The sequence below is a fragment of the Phascolarctos cinereus genome, unplaced genomic scaffold, assembly GCF_003287225.1.
Source record: "Phascolarctos cinereus isolate Bilbo 61053 unplaced genomic scaffold, phaCin_HiC Scaffold_2;HRSCAF=192, whole genome shotgun sequence".
Taxonomy (NCBI): Eukaryota; Metazoa; Chordata; class Mammalia; order Diprotodontia; family Phascolarctidae; genus Phascolarctos; species Phascolarctos cinereus.
Window position 1 is genome coordinate 118,746,351 of NW_027555625.1, and position 17,791 is coordinate 118,764,141.

At 38.1% G+C, this 17,791-nt stretch overlaps 1 protein-coding gene across 1 annotated transcript in view; it reads left to right on the top strand.

Annotated features, from left to right (window-relative positions):
- Positions 1–412: 412 nt before the first annotated feature.
- The window catches only part of PLEK (pleckstrin), a 35,358-nt gene continuing 17,979 nt past the window's right edge, over positions 413–17,791 (top strand). Inside the window, exons 1-2 of the mRNA XM_020985402.2 lie at positions 413–530; positions 16,417–16,572. Coding sequence (XP_020841061.1) covers positions 489–530; positions 16,417–16,572 — 198 coding nt within the window. The 5' untranslated portion in view covers positions 413–488. The remainder of the gene's footprint in view (positions 531–16,416; positions 16,573–17,791) is intronic.

The following is a 17,791-nucleotide window of genomic DNA, read 5'->3' on the forward strand; positions in this document are numbered from 1 at the left end:
AAACATACTTTCCAGAAAGTGGAATATTATTTTCCTCTTCAATTCACACATGTGGAAAACTTTTGGGCTTCTTGGAATTTCTATTAAAATTCTGGATTTTCCACCAATAACTTTCAAACACCAACATTTCCATGAAGAGAATCCTTCCCCTTCAACTTGCCTTGCTCCTGATTTTTTAATATCCACCCACCACTGGAAACATAACCCTCCCCTTTTTTGTAACATACAGGAAAATATTTACCACAAGTTTTCTGTTAATAACACTGGAATCCTCAAAATTTGCAAAGCAAAGGGGTGGGTCAACACCCTGGTTCCCTATTCTCTTTTTTATCTCAGTGAAGAGAAACCGGATGTGCTTATGTGACTGACAGGCAGAGAGGAACTTGTGAAAGTGACCCTGCTGTACAAAAAGAAAGCCACAGCTATCTTGGGCTTCCAGATGAGGTAGAGCTGCAGAGACAACTGACTTTGGGGAGCATCTAGCAGACATGGAACCAAAGAAAATCAGGGAAGGTTACCTTGTGAAAAAGGTAGGTGCCAGCAATTGCCTGAAAGGACTTCATGATCCAGGGGACTGGTCTCCTCACCAAGTTATCTAGAGACCAAATGGTGGAGATGTCTGTGTTAGTTTTTAGATTTTTATTGTATTTTTCATTGTCCTGACATGGGATTTCATCAATGAAGGGGATCTCTTGGCATGTAAATTTCCTCCATTGATGCAGATTAGCTACTTGTCTGTAACTCATAGTCTTAGAGAGGCAATTAGGAATGATTGCTTTTAAGAATCTTTAATGCTAAGCATTGAATAGTGGTGGGTTAGAATAAGGAAGCATCCTAGCATGTAAAATGTTGAAGGCAGAGCCATTATTCACATGTAAAATTACTCAGACTTCATGTTCATTTTTAAGATTTTTAAATAATATTTTATTTTCCACCAATTACATATATAGACAATTTAAAACATTCACTTTAAAAAAAATTGAGTTCAAGATTCTTTCCCTCCTTTCCTTCCCTGAGACTTAAGCAATTTGATATAGGTTATACATGTGTGATCATGTAAAACATATTTCCATATTATTCATATTGTTGAAGAAGACATAGACCTAGAAAGAAAAAAAAAAGAAAGTGAAAAATAGTTAGCTTTGATCTGCATTCAGACTCCATCAGTTTGCCCTCTGGAAGTAGATAGCATGTTCCATTACAGGTCCTTTGGAATTGTCCTGGATCTTGCTGAGAATAGCTAAGTCATTCACAGTTGATCATTATATAATAGGGCAGGTTCACTATTAAAATTTTTTAAAGTATTTTTTTGGAAGGAGGAAATGTAAAGTGAATAAGGTGGAGAACGAAAACAAAATGATTACTGATCAACATAAAGATAGCCTACTTTCTCAGTATCTTAATATTGATATGTTTATGTAATAACATAATTTTAAAATTATCTTTTTAGAAGCTTGACCTTGAATCTTGTCTCTGCTACTTAGAACCTCTGTGAACTTGAGCACATTAGCATCTCTGAGTCATATTTTTCTCACATATAAAACAATGAGGCTGGACTAAATGATCTCTGAGGTTTCTTCTAACACTAAATCTTGTGATTCTATAATCCTTTGGCCAACAGTTCGTAATTGGTTCACTGTGTCTGTGAGGCAGTAGGAGCTCCATTTTGCAGATTAGAAAGCTGAGGTACCAAGAAAGAGATGACTTTCCAAATATATGTGTACTAACTGTGATGGAGCTTGGAAAGACTATCTACCATTAGCCCTTTCCCCCCCTGAATTCTGGTGATAGGTTTGTCCTCAGAGTCATTCTGAAACTCTCTTACCAAAATGTGGAGTTCACTGGTAGAGCTGAGCTTAATTTGCATTCTGTGAGAAATACCTCATAAATAGATAGGCAAATAATGTCCTTTTAAGTTGAGGTCAGTGTTCCACTGTACTGAAAGGAAAAAAGGAGAGTTTGTCTCATTGATTTAGTTCATATTCTTCCTGAAGTGTTTTTCATACAGGTGATGCCTCACTAACCAACTGACTCTAGGTAAAATTTTAGACCTGAAAAGGATTATAGAGTTCATTTAGACCCATCTCTCCATTCTATAGATATGGTAGTGGAAACCCAGAAAAGCGAAGTGACTTAGCCAAAGTCACACAGTAAATTAATGGCAGAGCTGAAATAAGAACCCTGGTTTCCAGACTTTAAGGCCAGTTTTTCCACTGCAGCACAGGCCTTTTAAAAACGTGTTTTAACTTAGTTCACAGGGTGGTGCTGTCCTAGGTCCTACCTAGCTAGAAGTTAGAAACCCTGGGTGCTGATAAAGGCATGCACAATTGTGCATGCAGGGTATATCTTGGAACATTTCTGAACAAAGCTAAATGCCCACTTGCCTTTCCAAAATGCAGTAAGCCTCTCTTGTTGATGGCACTAATGGACATATGTCTTACTTGGTTGTTCTTGTGTACCTAAGGCCAAGAAACAATGACAGCTAGTGGACTGAGAACTAGGCTTTGAGTTGTTGTTGAGTCATTTCAATCACGTCTGACTCTCCTTAACCCTGGCAAAGACACTGGAGTGGTTTGCCATTTCCTTCTCCAGCTCATTTTACAGTTGAGGAAACTGAGGCAAAAAGTGTACTTGTCCAGGGCCACACAAGTAAGTATCTGAGATTATTTTTGAACTTAAGTCCTCCTGACTCCAGGGCCACTATCTATCCACTGCACCATCTAGCCACCTGAGGCCTGGGTTTGAGACCTGGGTTCAAATCTCATTTCTGGCACTCACTAGTTATGTAACTCTGGACAATCTGTGTGCTTCAGGCAACTCCCTAGGATGCGGTACTAAGTTTGAGTTGGTGGGGGAGGAGTTTCCCATGCTGATGAAATAAAAGACGCTTTCATTTTCATGTAAATAGGCCAACTTTTTTTTTTAAAGCTTTTCTGTAAGGTAAACTAAAAAGAATCAGTAATTATGACATTGCCATCAGAGAAAAATGTTGGACCATTAACTTAAAATAAATTAATCTGTGAATATAAAACATATAGTACATATGAAAATGAAAGAACATATTCTTTTTGCTATGCTGCTAGGGAATAGTGGTTATAGAATTGGCATTTACATAATGAACTTGGATGAAAAAAAATCAAACCAATACAAATAAACCTCTCATTGGGGCCCATAAAGCCCAATCTTTTAAAAAAATACCTAAGAATAATAAACAGTGGAACCTATCTCATGGGATTCAGAGATGGAAATTATCTTAGAGATGATTTCATCCAGTCCCCTCATTTTCTTCTTCTTCTAATTCTTCTTCTGCTTTAACTTCTTCTTCTGCCCTGGAGAAGGTCTGGGAAAAGTTATTTTTACATGTAAGCCAGAGGAGTGAAGAGACACCAGCAGAAGTTATTGATTGCAGCACCATTGACATTTTGTTTTCTGTTTTATTTCTATGCAAAATATTTCCCCTCATTATGAAGCTTAGGTTCCCTTTTCTCTTTTGCCTGACTGATATTTTCAAAGTTGGATGGGATTTCTGGGAAGGAGGGCAAACACATCAATTTGTCATTTAGAAATTTTGTCCTTCTATGAGTAGAGTGTTTTAGAACTTTCTTGTCTTTAAATTGGAGTCTCATAACTTGTGATTTAAACTTTACCTATCCAGACTAGCCAAGTGGAAGACCCAATGAAATCTCAATATGGCCTATTGAAAACCATTGCCAGGCCTTGGCAAATTTCTAAAGTAGATGAAATTGATTTCGATTTCTTTTTCTTTAATAATTAATTAATTATTAACATTCACTTCCATAAGATTTTGAGCTTCAAATTTTCTCTCCCTCTTTTTCCTCCTTGCTCCCCAAGATGACATGCAGTCTAATATAGGATCTATTTATACATTCATATTAAATATTTTCACATTAGTCATGATGTAAAGAAGAATTAGAACTAATGGAAGGAGCCACGAGAAAGAATAAACAAAACAATCTCTATTTCTGACACTCTCCCCTTTCTGTGTGTTTTCACTTTGTAGTTTCTACAGTTTTCCCCAATACTCCTTTCCTTGCTTGGCCCACTCCCTCAGATCCTTAGCGTTGTCCCTCCTATCAGAATCTATTTTCAGAAAAGGATTTTTATAGCAGTCATTTACATCTTAGTTTGAACTTGCCACCTCCTTTTCTTCACCTTTTAACCTTATCTTGAGTTGAGTGAAAAGCCTGGTGAAAGGAATTTCAGCTGTCAATGAAGAGGAGGAATTATTTGTGGACAATGGAGACTTTTCCAATGCTACTAAACTTGCACTATTATTCTCACTATTCCCAAGTCTGGACTATTTGTAATTATGAAAGAGATGAGAAATGACAGGTAATAAATTACTGTTCAACCACAAAGTCTTGATGCCAAACTTCTTGTTGATTAGTCATTGAGGACTCGATAATTATCTTGTTGGGTTGGAAGAAAGTGGAAGATAATACTACCATTTATATAGTGTTTTAAGATAGAAGAAAAAGGGAGGGTGGAGAGAGACAAGTCAGATACACAGAAGGGGACACACACACACACAAAGACAGACAGAGACAGAGACACAGACAGAAAAATAGCAGTAGCTGGGAGTCTGAAGTAGAATGGGAGTTAACCCTTTTGTTTTCTCCTTTGCAACCTTGGAATTCATGTGACTGCTTTGATGTATATTAATTTTATAGGATAATGAAATATAGAAAATATGCTAGAGATCACAAGTGAAATCCCTTCATTTTACTGTTGAGGAAACAGAGACACAGAGATACAAAGTGACTTGCCCAAAGTGATAGAGCCAGTGGCAAAGCCAGAACAAGAGTGCAGGTCTCACACTCACTACAATATTCAGACTTTCCACTGTATTTTACATATTTCAGTTAGATTATAACTCATTCTTCCTATAGTTGTACTTTTTATGTGATAACTTTTAGTGAAAACACATAATATCAAAGATAGAGCTCAGACTTTAGCCAGACATGTTTCAGAACACTAAGTATTTTTTCTTAAAGTATAAATGATTAGTGAATTCTAGTCATAAACTTGGTATGTGAAAGGAGAAGTGCTAGAAAGGGGAAGTTAGGGGAGGCTCTTTATTTTATGGGAGGTATCTGTAAGAAGTTTTTAAACTAATACCTAAAGTTCACATCCCAAACTAAATTTCATTTCTTTTGAGGGACTGTTTGCTATAGCCATCTGCTGAAGCCTACATTCATTCACTCACTTATTCACTTGTTCACTCATTTATTCATTCATCAGTTCATTTCTTCATTATCCAACAGCCATTCATTAAGTGCTTTAACTCTGGGTGGCAAAACTAGACATAAGCAAGTCACTGGAGACATGGATAGGAAAGAGATACTTAGTTAAAATATATAGTGGTTATAGAAAACTGGTAACTCCAAATTGTGAGTGCCCCCCCAAAAACTATATATGCATAAATGCACAATACTGGATAAAGCATACCTGACTTTTTTTTTTGAGGGGTGGTGGAGACATTTGTTTTGAATATTCATTTGTTACTTCTTTCTGCACTTTAGAGGCAAGTTCCTGGATTAGGAAGGGGGGAAATGAAAAGTGCATGTGGGGCAGGAGAAAAAGGCTGCAGACTTTGGGCAACTAGTTGATAGTTTCAATTGACTCCCCACTAATTCTTGACTACTCAAGAAATAATTCCAACTGCTTGAAAATACAATTAGTCTCATGATAATGAGCTCTCTTCCTTTGGGAAACTAAGTCTGACTCAGTACCTAAGACTCATGTATTCACAGTGGGCACGCAGTTACATAGGATCTGGCCTGGAACAACAGGAAGATTCCCTCCTCACACTACCATCCACCCCCAGCTTCCACATAATTGTTTCCAACGACTCTGAGATAAGAATTTGATACAGTCATACATCGGTCTGGAGATAGAGTTCTAAGGAAAAGAGATCATATTGGACCATATAAGCTGGGGAGAAATAGTGGGATGTTGTAGTGAGCTGGCCTCAGAGTCAGGAATTAATTAATCAATTAAGAATTTATTAAGTACATATTATGTGCCAGGTTCTGGAGATACAAGAACGAAAGTTAAATAGTCCCTGCCCTGTAGAAACTTACACATTTTAAAATGAACATTCTAATGAAGAAAATAACATGTGTATATACATATGTAAATAGATGTGTAGGAGTTCAAGCACTTCCTCCATGAAGTCTATACATATACATGTGTATATATGTGCACATGCACCCGTGTGTGTGTGTGTGTGTGTGTGTGTGTGTGTGTGTGTGTGTGTTTGTATTTATCTATCTGGCAACTCTGAGTCTGTAAGATGCATAGCTTCTGCCAATATGCATTGGTTTTCTTCTTTCTTTCTTTCTTTCTTTCTTCTTTCTTTCTTTCTTTCTTTCTTTCTTTCTTTCTTTCTTTCTTTCTTTCTTCCTTCCTTCCTTCCTTCCTTCCTTCCTTCCTTCCTTCCTTCCTTCCGCTTTTTGGTGAGGCAATTGGAGTTAAGTGACTTGCCCAGGGTCACACAGCTAGTGTCAAGTGTCTGATGCTGGCTTTGAACTCAGGTCCTCCTGACTCCAAGGCCAGAGGTCTATCCACTGAGCCACTTAGCTACCCCATAGATGATGTTTTCTTAATGAAAGTTCTCTCTGCCAGTGAAATCACAGTTCTCCCCTCACCTCATCTCCTACCCATAAAGAAAAAGAAAGCTGAAGACGCAATTCTTAAGTAAGATTATTTCAGCAACCAAACTACTGGGGGAATCTGTAGTGTTAGATATCACAAATTTCAGATTTGGAAGGGACCATATAGCACAATCTATTCCTGAAAAAGAATCCCATCTACAACTAAGCTTTGATCAAAGACCTTCTGGAAGGGAGATCCCATTTCCTTTAAAGGTGGCCCATTTCAGTATTAGCCAGCTCTGATTGTTTTTCTTTACTATTCTTACTATTTCCTTACAAGGCTCAGTGTACCTCTTTGAAACTTCCATGAATTGCATCTAGTTCTATCTGCAATAGCAACCAAGAGAAGTTGAATCACTCTTCCATATAACAGTCCATCAAGTATTTTCCTATAGTCCCCTCCCTCAAGAATTCTCTTCTCCAGGCTATAAACCTGTCTTCAACTGTTCCTCCTGTGGCCTGATCTTAGAGCCCTTTATTACTATGCTGTTTACCTTCCCCTAGATCAGCAACTTTTAACTTAGGGTCCATGAGTTTGTTTTAAAAAATTTTTTATAGCTATATTTCAATGAAATTAGTTTCCTTGGTAATCTTACATACTTTCTTAAATACACTTAAAAATGTTATTCTGAGAAAGGGTCCACAGGCATCACCAGGGACTAGAGTCTAAGAACTTCTGTTCTTTTATATGCTCTCACCTCATCAACCTTCCTAAAATATGGCACTCAGAATTAAACATAATGAACTAGGTGTGGTCTGACAGGGGCAGAATACAGAAGGGCTATTACTTTCCTAGTTCTGGACATGAGTGCAGCATAAAATTACATTAACATTTTTGCTTGTTTTATCACACAGTTAACTGATATTAGGATTGTAGTCTACTAAAACCCACAGATCTTTTTCCCATGGCTTTCTAGCCATACTTCCCCCATCTGGCACTTTCAAATATATTTATAAGCCCTTAAAAAACACTTGTTGATGATTATGAAGATATGTATATAAATGTATATTTATAATAGGAACCTGGGAAGGTTGCATTATGTAAGATCCTATTTATTGCAGGCAAATCTCAATTTACCCTGGTAGCTTCAAGGAATGAATACTGCTCCTAAAGGCCCTAAGTTATGGAAGGTACTTAACTCTTGGACAAATCAGACTGCTGTAGTATAATGAAAAAAAAGACAGAACTGGGAATCAGGAAACATGCCAGGTAGTACCTGCTCAACCAAAAACTAGTTATATGACCTTTGGCAAGTCAGGTAGCCTGCCTAGGTCCCCTAAGTTTCTCTCATCTGTAAAATGGTAAGGTTGGATTAGGTATTCTCTAAAAATCTCTGATTTCAACATAAATCCATCTAAACAAATTACCTTCTCTCACCAATCAACTAACCAATCAACAGGCATTTATTAGGGACCTATTCTGTGTAGACACTTTGCTAGGCTTTGGGAATACGAAGACAAAAGTGAAATGGTTCCTGCTTTCAAACAGCTATCCCTTCCATATTGTGTCTTCCCCCATTGCAATTTCAATAGATCACTGATCAGCATAAAAATTAAATGGGTTTGGGGAATTTTGCAGAAGCTGTAGACAACATGTGAAGACCAGCAGATGACACAGAAAAAGTTTACAAACTCAGAAATGCATAAAATGTATTTATAGCATTACATAATAACATATTTTATCTCTTGATGCTATAATAATTCAGACTTCTTCTCTGGTACAAAGGGAAGACAAAAAAATTTTATGCATATTTTCCAGATCATGGGGGCACTGTGCCCGAACCCCCATGATGTGGAAGGGGTAACTGTATTTGATGAGTGGGGCGTGAACACAAATATGTACGAAGTAGATACAAAATAGGTATAAGGAGGCTGGGGAGATGGAGAGATTAGGAAAGGATTTATGTTAAATGTGACACATACTTATCATGGAAAGAAGTGGAGAAGGTAAGAAAGGAGGACATTCCAGATGCTGGGGGCAGCCAGTGTAAATGAAGAGATATAGGAAGTGGAGTGACATAAGCAGAATAATTAAAAGGTCAGCTTGACTCAACTATAGCTGTTCTGAGAGAAGTAAAATATTGTGAAGTGCTTTAAATGGCAAATAGGTAAAATATTTCCTCCTACAGATATTGAGGAAACATTGGATTGGCATTAAGTGAATAAGGGAGATGGTTAGACTTGAGCTTCAGGAAAATCACTCTGGCAGCCATGTGGAAAGTGGACTGGAGTGATGGGGCAGGAAGACTAGTTAGGCAGCTATTTCAATAGTCTGGTGGAAAGGTAATGAGTTTGAATGATGCTGGTGGTTGTGTGAGTGGAGAGAAAGGAGAGGTAACATATTAAAGTGTTTGGCAATTCTTAAAGTGCTCTATAAATGCTAACTGCTGTTGTAGAAATGACAAGATTTGGCAGCTCATTGGGTGTGTGGGGTGAGTGATAGTGAGGAGTTGACTGTTACACCAAAGCTGCAAATGTAGATGACTAGAAGCATGGTAGTTTACTACATTATATAACCTTGACCCCAAGCTCATAATTTAGCTCCACCTGCCACCACTACTCCAAAAAAAGTACAACCCTTTGACAGCTCAACAAAACAGCACAAAGGAATGATGGCAAGTGAACATGAATGTGAGGACTTTAGTAGTTTACTATTTATTAAAAGAAGTAAAAGGTGTGCATTTTAGCTGGTTAGCTATTGTTTTGATTTCAGCTTTGTGGCTCTTTTAAAGTTGCCTGTATTTATATAGTTGTAACTGTTTTTCATATTGTTCTTTGTGCTCTGCTCTCTTCACCCTTCATTTATGACATCATACAATAGTCATTCCGTATGACATAAAGGAATTTAGTTGAGATTATTTTACGAGTGGATTCCAAGTCTGCCAGCAAAGTTGATTAACTTCAGAGTCAGAAGGAACTGACTGCCCATGAGCAAGGACCTTACCCTCACAGTGTCCTAGGCAACTCTGTAAGATTACACATTGCAGTCCTTCACAGGAAGTTCCCATACCTACAAACTCACAGGTCTGGGGGGGAAAATTATGTGGGCAGCATGTGCCTGGTTCATGATCTGATCATGTTTCTGGAGACAAGTACTGTATATCACATATTTTCACCTCGGTTTCCTTATCTGAAAATCAAAAGGTTGGATCACATGATCTTTCATGACCCTTCTTGTTCTAATAATTTAAGGTTCAAATTTCCTTTTACTAAGGGCAGGGTAGAGCAGTGAGCAGAGTACATTGCCAGGCACTGAGATAGAATTTTGAGATTTAGAAAAGATCCTTGCCCTCACTGAACTTGTAATCTAGCAAGGAGATATAAAATATAGATAAACAACTCTAATAGAAAATGATACATGATAGTTAAGAGAGGTGTAAAATGTTATAATAGTTATATATGTATATATATCTATATATTATATATATATATATACATATAAATTAGTGAGCTAACATGAACAGCTGGAGGACACAATGAATAGAGCACTGGGGTTGAAATCAGGAAAATTCATGTTCATGAGTTCAAATCCAGCCTCAGACACTTACTAGTTGTGTGACTCTGGGCAAGTCATTTAACCCCTATTTGCCTCAGTTTCCTCACCTGTAAGATGAACTGGAGAAGGAAATGGCCAACTGTTTCAACATCTTTGCCAAGAACACCTCAAATGGGGTCATGGAGAGTTGGACACGACTGAAGCGACTGAACAGCAGCAACATAATTCTTAATAATAAATGATATAATTGAGGGGGGAGAAAGATAATTTCTAACTGGGGGATGAAGGGGAAGGAAGGTTTCCTAGAAGAAGTAACATTTGAATTGGGCCTAATTTAAGCATATTAAATTTGTAATATACAGATTACCCCCCCCTTCTATCTCAAATCTTAGTAAGATGAACATGGTGAAGATTCACAGTTTCGTATGCAGTCTTCTTGTTCTGTTTTCTTTTGTATAGTGAAATATTCACATTTCCTGATGTTTGTCAAGTTCATAATCATAAAAATCAATGGATATGTAGGAATTCAACAGGTGGGGAGAGGACAGAGAAGAGGCGATTCATTCAGTCTAATATTAAGTGAGGCTATCTGGCTATCACACCAAGAGAGAAAAGCAAACATTTACTGACTTTTTTTGTAGTGACTGGATGCAATGCAAAGTATTGGACCAGGAATGTCATTATTGTAAAAGGTATTTGTCTTGTTTGCATAAACAACCACCCTATTGTGCAAGTGGAAGTTTTATATGGGAACCCTCTGCTATTCTCAAGATAAGTAACAGAATCTGCTAGGAACTCAATATTATCTGAATTGTATGGCTTCCATGATATAAGAGTATCGTGGATTAGTTAATATGCAAAGAATGCAAGTTCATTTTTCTTTTCCCTGCTCAAAGCCCTCCATAAAATATAAATGAGAAAGAGGAACTTTCTTGCTACTAAAAATGCCAGCTAGCTCATTGCTGAGCTGGCAAAAAGCATTTAAACAAAATGTCATTTCTAGGTTGTTGGCCGCAATCACAATTGTCTCCAAACTCATGCTGAGGTAAAATAGGACGATTAAAGAGATCATTTTTCATTTTGCTGTGGCTAGCACATTAACCTATGTCCCCTTACATTCAAGTCCATGAGAGGAGAGTGATGAGAAAGGGAAGTTGGGTCATCCTTAGTGGGTGCAGAACCTGAGGAAATTATATCCTACACCTTATTCCCTGAGTTTTAGCTCACTTAAAATGAAGGACAGCCTTGCAAGGAAATGTGGGCTGGGTGGGGATAGAAGGCACAAGCAGCCAAGTTTCATTGCCTTGCTTTGGTAGTAGAGGACAGATGGAAAGAGACAGAAGGGGATTTTTTATGGGTTGATTATGTAAGAGTTTCAGGGTTGTTGCTGTTCTTGTTTTTTAAAAGCACCTAACAGAGTGATTAAGCAGCTCGGTGGCACGGTGGATAGGGTGCTGAGCTTGAAGTCAGGAAGACTCATTTTCCCAAATTTAAATATGACCTCAGACATTTACTAGCTGTGTGATGCTGGCCAAGTCACTTAACCCCGTTTGCCTCAGTTTCCTCATCTGTAAAATGAGCTGGAGAAGGAAAAGGCAAACCACTTCAGTATTTTTGCTAAGAAAACCCCAAATGGGGTCATGAAGAGTCAGTCACAAAGAGTAAGACACGTGTAGACAACAACAGCAATGACAACTGAGTCATCTTTTTTGCCTCAGAAGCTGCCTCCTTGAGACACTTCTCAGTAGGCCAGTTAAAATAGAGAACAAACAGGCCACTTTTAAGTATAGGACCACTATGTACCCTAGGGATTCTCTGCCCACAGTTTGTGAAGTAGATTCTTAGGTGATTTTTGAGTTAAAATGTTATTATCCTTCCTATTATGTTTGTCATTGCTTGTATTTGCTCCTAATAATAATCATTGGTGTTTATATACCCTTTTACGATTTGCAAAGTGTTTTATGTACATTATTTCATTTGAGCCTCACAACAACCCTATAAGTTGGTATTATTCCCATTTTACATTCAGGGAAACTGAGGGCCAGGAAAGTTAAATAACTTCATCAAGGTATCCTCTCCATTTCTTGTTACCTAAACATCATCATGAGGTGGTGTGGGAAGGCTTGCTGGAAGAAGTAGCACTGTGTTTAAAATTGTGTTTAAAAGCGTGAAGGGAGCTGTCCTTAAATCCAGGGAGAGCAGGATTCAAAGACATGTATATTAAATTTGAAGTAAATGAAAAACACAAGAAGATGTACATAGTGGAAATTCACAGTTTCATATGCAGTCCTCTTTCTGTTCTTCATATAGGTAAATGTATATGTTTGCTGTGTTTGTCAAAATCAAAATGCTAAAAATTTAAAAAAATTAAGGCTAGGCAGGAATTCAACAACTGGGATAATAAAGAACCATCCAATTATGCAAGTAGCAGCTTTATGTAAGTATCCTCTGCCATTCACAGATAAATAATAGGGTCTGCTAGGACCTCAATGTTATCTGAATTTTCTGGTTTTCATGACGTGTATGAAGTCATAGAATAGGTAATATGCAAAGAGTCCAAGCTCAATAGAGTCACTCTTTCTCTGTTCTAGACATTAAATATCTTAGATGTTCATGCAACAGAAAGTGAGGAGAAATGCAAGACATGGGAAATGGTAATTGAGTATGGTGAAGGTCATTGGAAATCTTTGTGAGATGACTCACAGCCACAGCTAGGAGAGCCACTTCAATAAGGGATCCAATGTAATTTCAAAGTACGTGTATTGGGTTAAGGGCCATCAACTCACCGTTATTGCTCAGGTCTATGTGATTGGCTTTCTGAGGGCAAGTTACTGAATACCACTGAGGATGAAGTTTCTTTCCTTCAGTATGGTATAAACATACCCATTTCCCAGGAATCTCCCAGGATTGGAAGGAGGATGGAATAAAAAGAATTGTTGAGTCTTTGGAATAATGGCAAGGCATTAGGTAAGAACTATATGCTAGATTCTTAGCCGGAAATCCTTCCTGAGGTATACAAAGTGCAGTAACCTCAGCATCAGCATGAAGGCTCTAAAGTGAAAGCAGACACAAATAGGACCACTGTAAATGCTGTCTGTGGCATACCCATTTTTGTTTGTTGTTTCTGACAGTGGCACCAAGGGATGATTTGTGGAAGGGCATTTTAATTTTCCTTCCTTGTGTGAACCTGAAAATGTCGTGAAGGTATACTTAACTTCCTCAATAACCCAGTCTGGACATATCATCAATGAATTTGTCCAAACCCTTCTCCAACCTATTTATACTTGTTTTCTCAGGCATCTTTTTAGCTTTTTTTTTTTAGCCCTTTAATTGCCTTCTGGCTTCCCTCTCCAATTCATCTTTTGCATTGCTCCCCAAATAATCTTTCTAAGCCACCACTCTGACCATTACACTGCCCTGGTCAAAAATCTTCAGTGGCTCCATTTTGCCTTAAAATAAATTACAAATTTCTTCATCTGGCATTTAAAGTTCTTCAAAGCCTGGGACCATCCCATCTTTCTATACTTAATTTACATTAGCCTTTTTAATATTCTTTTTTTTCTCCTATTCAAACTAACCTACAAGCTGTTTGCCAACCCTGGCATTTCAGTAGCCATCTCTATACCTTTGCATAGGATCCTCTCATACATGGAATGCATTTCTCACCTCTACCTCTCAGTATCCTTATCTTCTTTTTAAGGCTCTGTTCAAGTGTTAGCCCCTAAGCCTTTTTTTTAACTTCCCAGTTGTTAATGCTTTCTCCCTCCTCAAATGACCTTGTTATTGACTTGCCCTGAGATTAAGTATTTTATTACTTTTTCATTTATATTCCCAGTGCCCATCACAATATTAGGCTCCGTGCCTGATAAATGATAGCTCATTGCTTCAATATAAGTTAAATCCTGATGAACTCCAGAGAAGTAAATTATTTTTGAATGAAGGCAACATTTCTTCCAAGAATTACTATCTCCTTTTGTCTGTTTCTGCTACATTGCTTCATCAGCTGGCATAGGGATGGGACCTGTGATTTCACTGGTTTGGGGGACTCTCCACGAGGAATTCCTTCTCCTCTGAAATTTATAGTTTTAGTTGCTTAGACCAATGAGAGATTAAGTAACTTGCCCAAGGTTACACAGTCATTATGTGTCAGCAGAGGGACTTGAACCCAGTCTTCTTGGTTCCAAGGCCAGGTGTTTCCACCACACTAAAAACTGTAAGATAAGAAAGACTTTATTAACTGTTAAGATGAATGGTTAAGAACTAGTGGGAACTGGCCACAGAAGGGAACTGTACTCAGTTCTTGCAATACTATGTTTGACACTTTTCAAAAAAAATAACTCTGTAGCAAGGGTGTTAATTATTTGGGTGAGTTCCTTGTGGTTCCTTTTATCAGAAGCACTTTTTGACTTGTGAGAGGGGGCCCTTTTTGGGTTAAAGAAAATGGGGCAATAACACAAGTTGATAATAACTAAAGAAAGAGAAGAATTTCTCACTATTTTCCATGAAGATCGGTAGCACTTGGAATTGTCCAAGAGTTATATGTTCAAAAAAAATTCATTAATCATTTATTAATTAGTTACTGTATACAAGGTCTGTTCTAGGCGCCAGGTATGCAAAGGTGGTTACAGAACAGGGTCTACTCTCAAGGAATGTATAGTCTAATAAGAGGAAGGGCAAATATGCAACTCAGTCAATGAACAAGTATACCTGTTACGTTCTGGCCACTTTGTTAAATATGGGAAAGATAAAAAGCAAAACAGTTCCTGTCCTCAATGAGCTTACATTCTGTTGGGGGAAACAATATAGATGGATAGATAGATAGATAGACAGATAGATAGACAGATAGATAACACATACAAAGCAGATAGAAGGTTACTTTCGAGTGGAAGGCATTGGAAGCTGTAAGGATAAGGAAAGGCCACATGAAGAAGGTACTGCCTTGAGGTAAGTCTTGGAGGAAACTTAAGGAGGGAGATAGAAAGAGAGAGTTTTCTAGGCATAGGGGAGAGATGTATCCACAGAAAAGGAATGGAGATAGAAGATGAAATGAGGAATAGCATGAGGACTAGGATGGTGTCCATAGGGCCAGGTTATGAAGAGCTTTAAATTCCACACAGAAGAGTTTATATATTTCATCTTAGAAGTGTTACAAAAAAAGAATGGGACGAGTCGAAGGGAGAAGCCCAGGCAAAGCATTATAAAGACTTAGAGGAATGAGAGGCCATTTTTACCTGGGAGTATGGGGCGGGGGTGAGCCAGAGAGCACTTCATGGAGGAGGCAACGTCTGCATTAGGCTTTGAAGCAAGAGAAGGGCTACAAGAGATGGAAATGCCCACTCCAGGCACAGGGGACAATGTGAGCAAAGATTTAGAGATAGGAGAGGGCCAGATGAAAACAGGGAATGGGGATTAATTGGTTTGACCAGAACATAAAATAGGTGAAGAGGAGTGGTATGAGATAAAACTGGATAAGTAGGTTGAACCAGATTATGGAGGATTTTCAATGCCAAGGTCAAGAGTTTTTACTTGATTCATTAGGTCATGGATGTCCACAGAATTTTTGAGTGCAGAAGTAAGTATGATTACAGTGGTGCTTTAGGAATCTTATTTGGGAATTAAGCCTTTTGAAAAGTATACATCAGGTGCCTACTATACTACACAATGATAGACCAGTTCTGCAATAGATGTAGTAAGGAGAAGCAAGAGGGTTAAGCCGTCACAATTCCTCCCCTTGAGGACCTTGCACCTTCATTGGGGAAACAAGACTAATGTACATGAAACAATTAGAAAACAGTAAGAAGCATGTGATTAATTGTCCAAATATTTGATACAAACTTAAGTGCTTTGAGAAGGTCACCAAGAAGAGATCAGACTAGCAAGGGAAGTTTTATTCCCTGAAATGAGAAATAAGAGTAGGTGTGGTATTTTCAGAACTTAGCGAAAATTTAAACATTTACATTGGGACATAATGGGAAATAACTTTATAAAATGCCTCCAAAATGTTTAAAGTCTTCCTTCCCACACTGATCCTTTCTCACACTGACCTTCCTGTAGCGTTTAAAGTTTGCTCCATACATGTAGATAATTGGTTATATGCCCTCTAGTATATTAACAGCCTTCAGTGCTAACTGGGTTAGAAACCTCCACATTAATATCCTGACTTGGTGGCTAGGGGCATGGAAACTGGAAGAAATAAATATTTTTAAAAGATTCATTTTTTTTCTTTCTGTGGTGTTGACACAGGGCAGCATGTTCAATAGTTGGAAACCCATGTGGGTTGTGTTGCTGGAAGATGCTATTGAATTCTACAAGAAGAAGAGTGATAACAGTCCCAAGGGAATGATCCCATTAAAAGGAAGTACTCTTACCAGTCCCTGCCAAGACTTTGGTAAAAGAATGGTAAGGTTTTTGTTGTTGTTGTTTTTTGTTTTTAATTGTCCTCCAATATGGCCTTATTTTTTTCAATTTAACTCAATAAACATCTCCTAAATGTTACCAACATGAAAAATAATGGTTTAGAAGCTAGGAGAAAAGATAGGGGATAGGAGCAGACCCACAATTTTCTTAATATAGGGAACTACATGGCAAAGGAACTTTATCTGCTAATGTAGTTTGACACCTCTGATCTTGGAAAGTTACCTAGAACACTGAAAGGCTAATTGAATTGTCCAGGGTCACATAGCCAGTGTGTGTCAGAGACAGAATTCAATCTTTAATCTTCCTAGCTCATAAATCTGACCACTAAGCAATTTGCCATGCTGCCTTAGTTATGTGACCCTGGGCCAGTCACCTTATATCTCTGATCCTCAGTTTCTTCTTGCTCAGAGCAAACACTTGATAAATGTTGAATGAACACAGTCCCATTGGAAAAGTGGGACTCTATCAGGGCTCTGGCAGCATGGAGGCTTATGGAACTAGAGCCTACTTGAGTAAAAGAATTCATGAGCCAGACCTTCACAGGTACTTCTGGGCTAGACTGGGGACTCTCTGCAAATGTGGCCTTATTCAACTAATGTCACATAGGAAGCAGAGCTGTCAGCATTCATCACTGCTGTGGGCACCAGTCTTTGTAGACTGGTTAATTTTTAATTTTCTAATATTCAGGATGAGGCAGCATGGAGCAGGGGAATAGAAGGTGGGCCTTTAAGATAAGAACCTTGAGTTTGTGGCATGTCTCTGAAAAGTGATAGCCTCATGACCCTCTCGGTGCTTTGAGTTGCCAAACAGATGCTGATCTGCGCTGGTAGAGGGAATTCCCTGACCAAGAGTTCCCTACATGAAAGCAATCATAGATTGGTCACAAAGACCTGCAGATGATGACTATGACAATAATGACAGTAAATTTCACCCTTTGACAGCTCAATCCAATAAATGCTGAGATGCAAAGTGAATTCTTCCTGATTACTTCTATGCATTTAATTATGATTTAATCAGTGCCCACCCAAAACAGCAAGCGTCAATATTGAGACAGCCAAAATTGCTTCAAGTAATAGAATAGTCAACTTTCCAAATACACCCTTTTTATTTATGGCAGAATGTGCCTCTTTAGCATCTAGGGAGCCTCAAGGTTTGTACTCTCAAATACATACTCTGTCCCTAGGCCTGCACAGATATCACA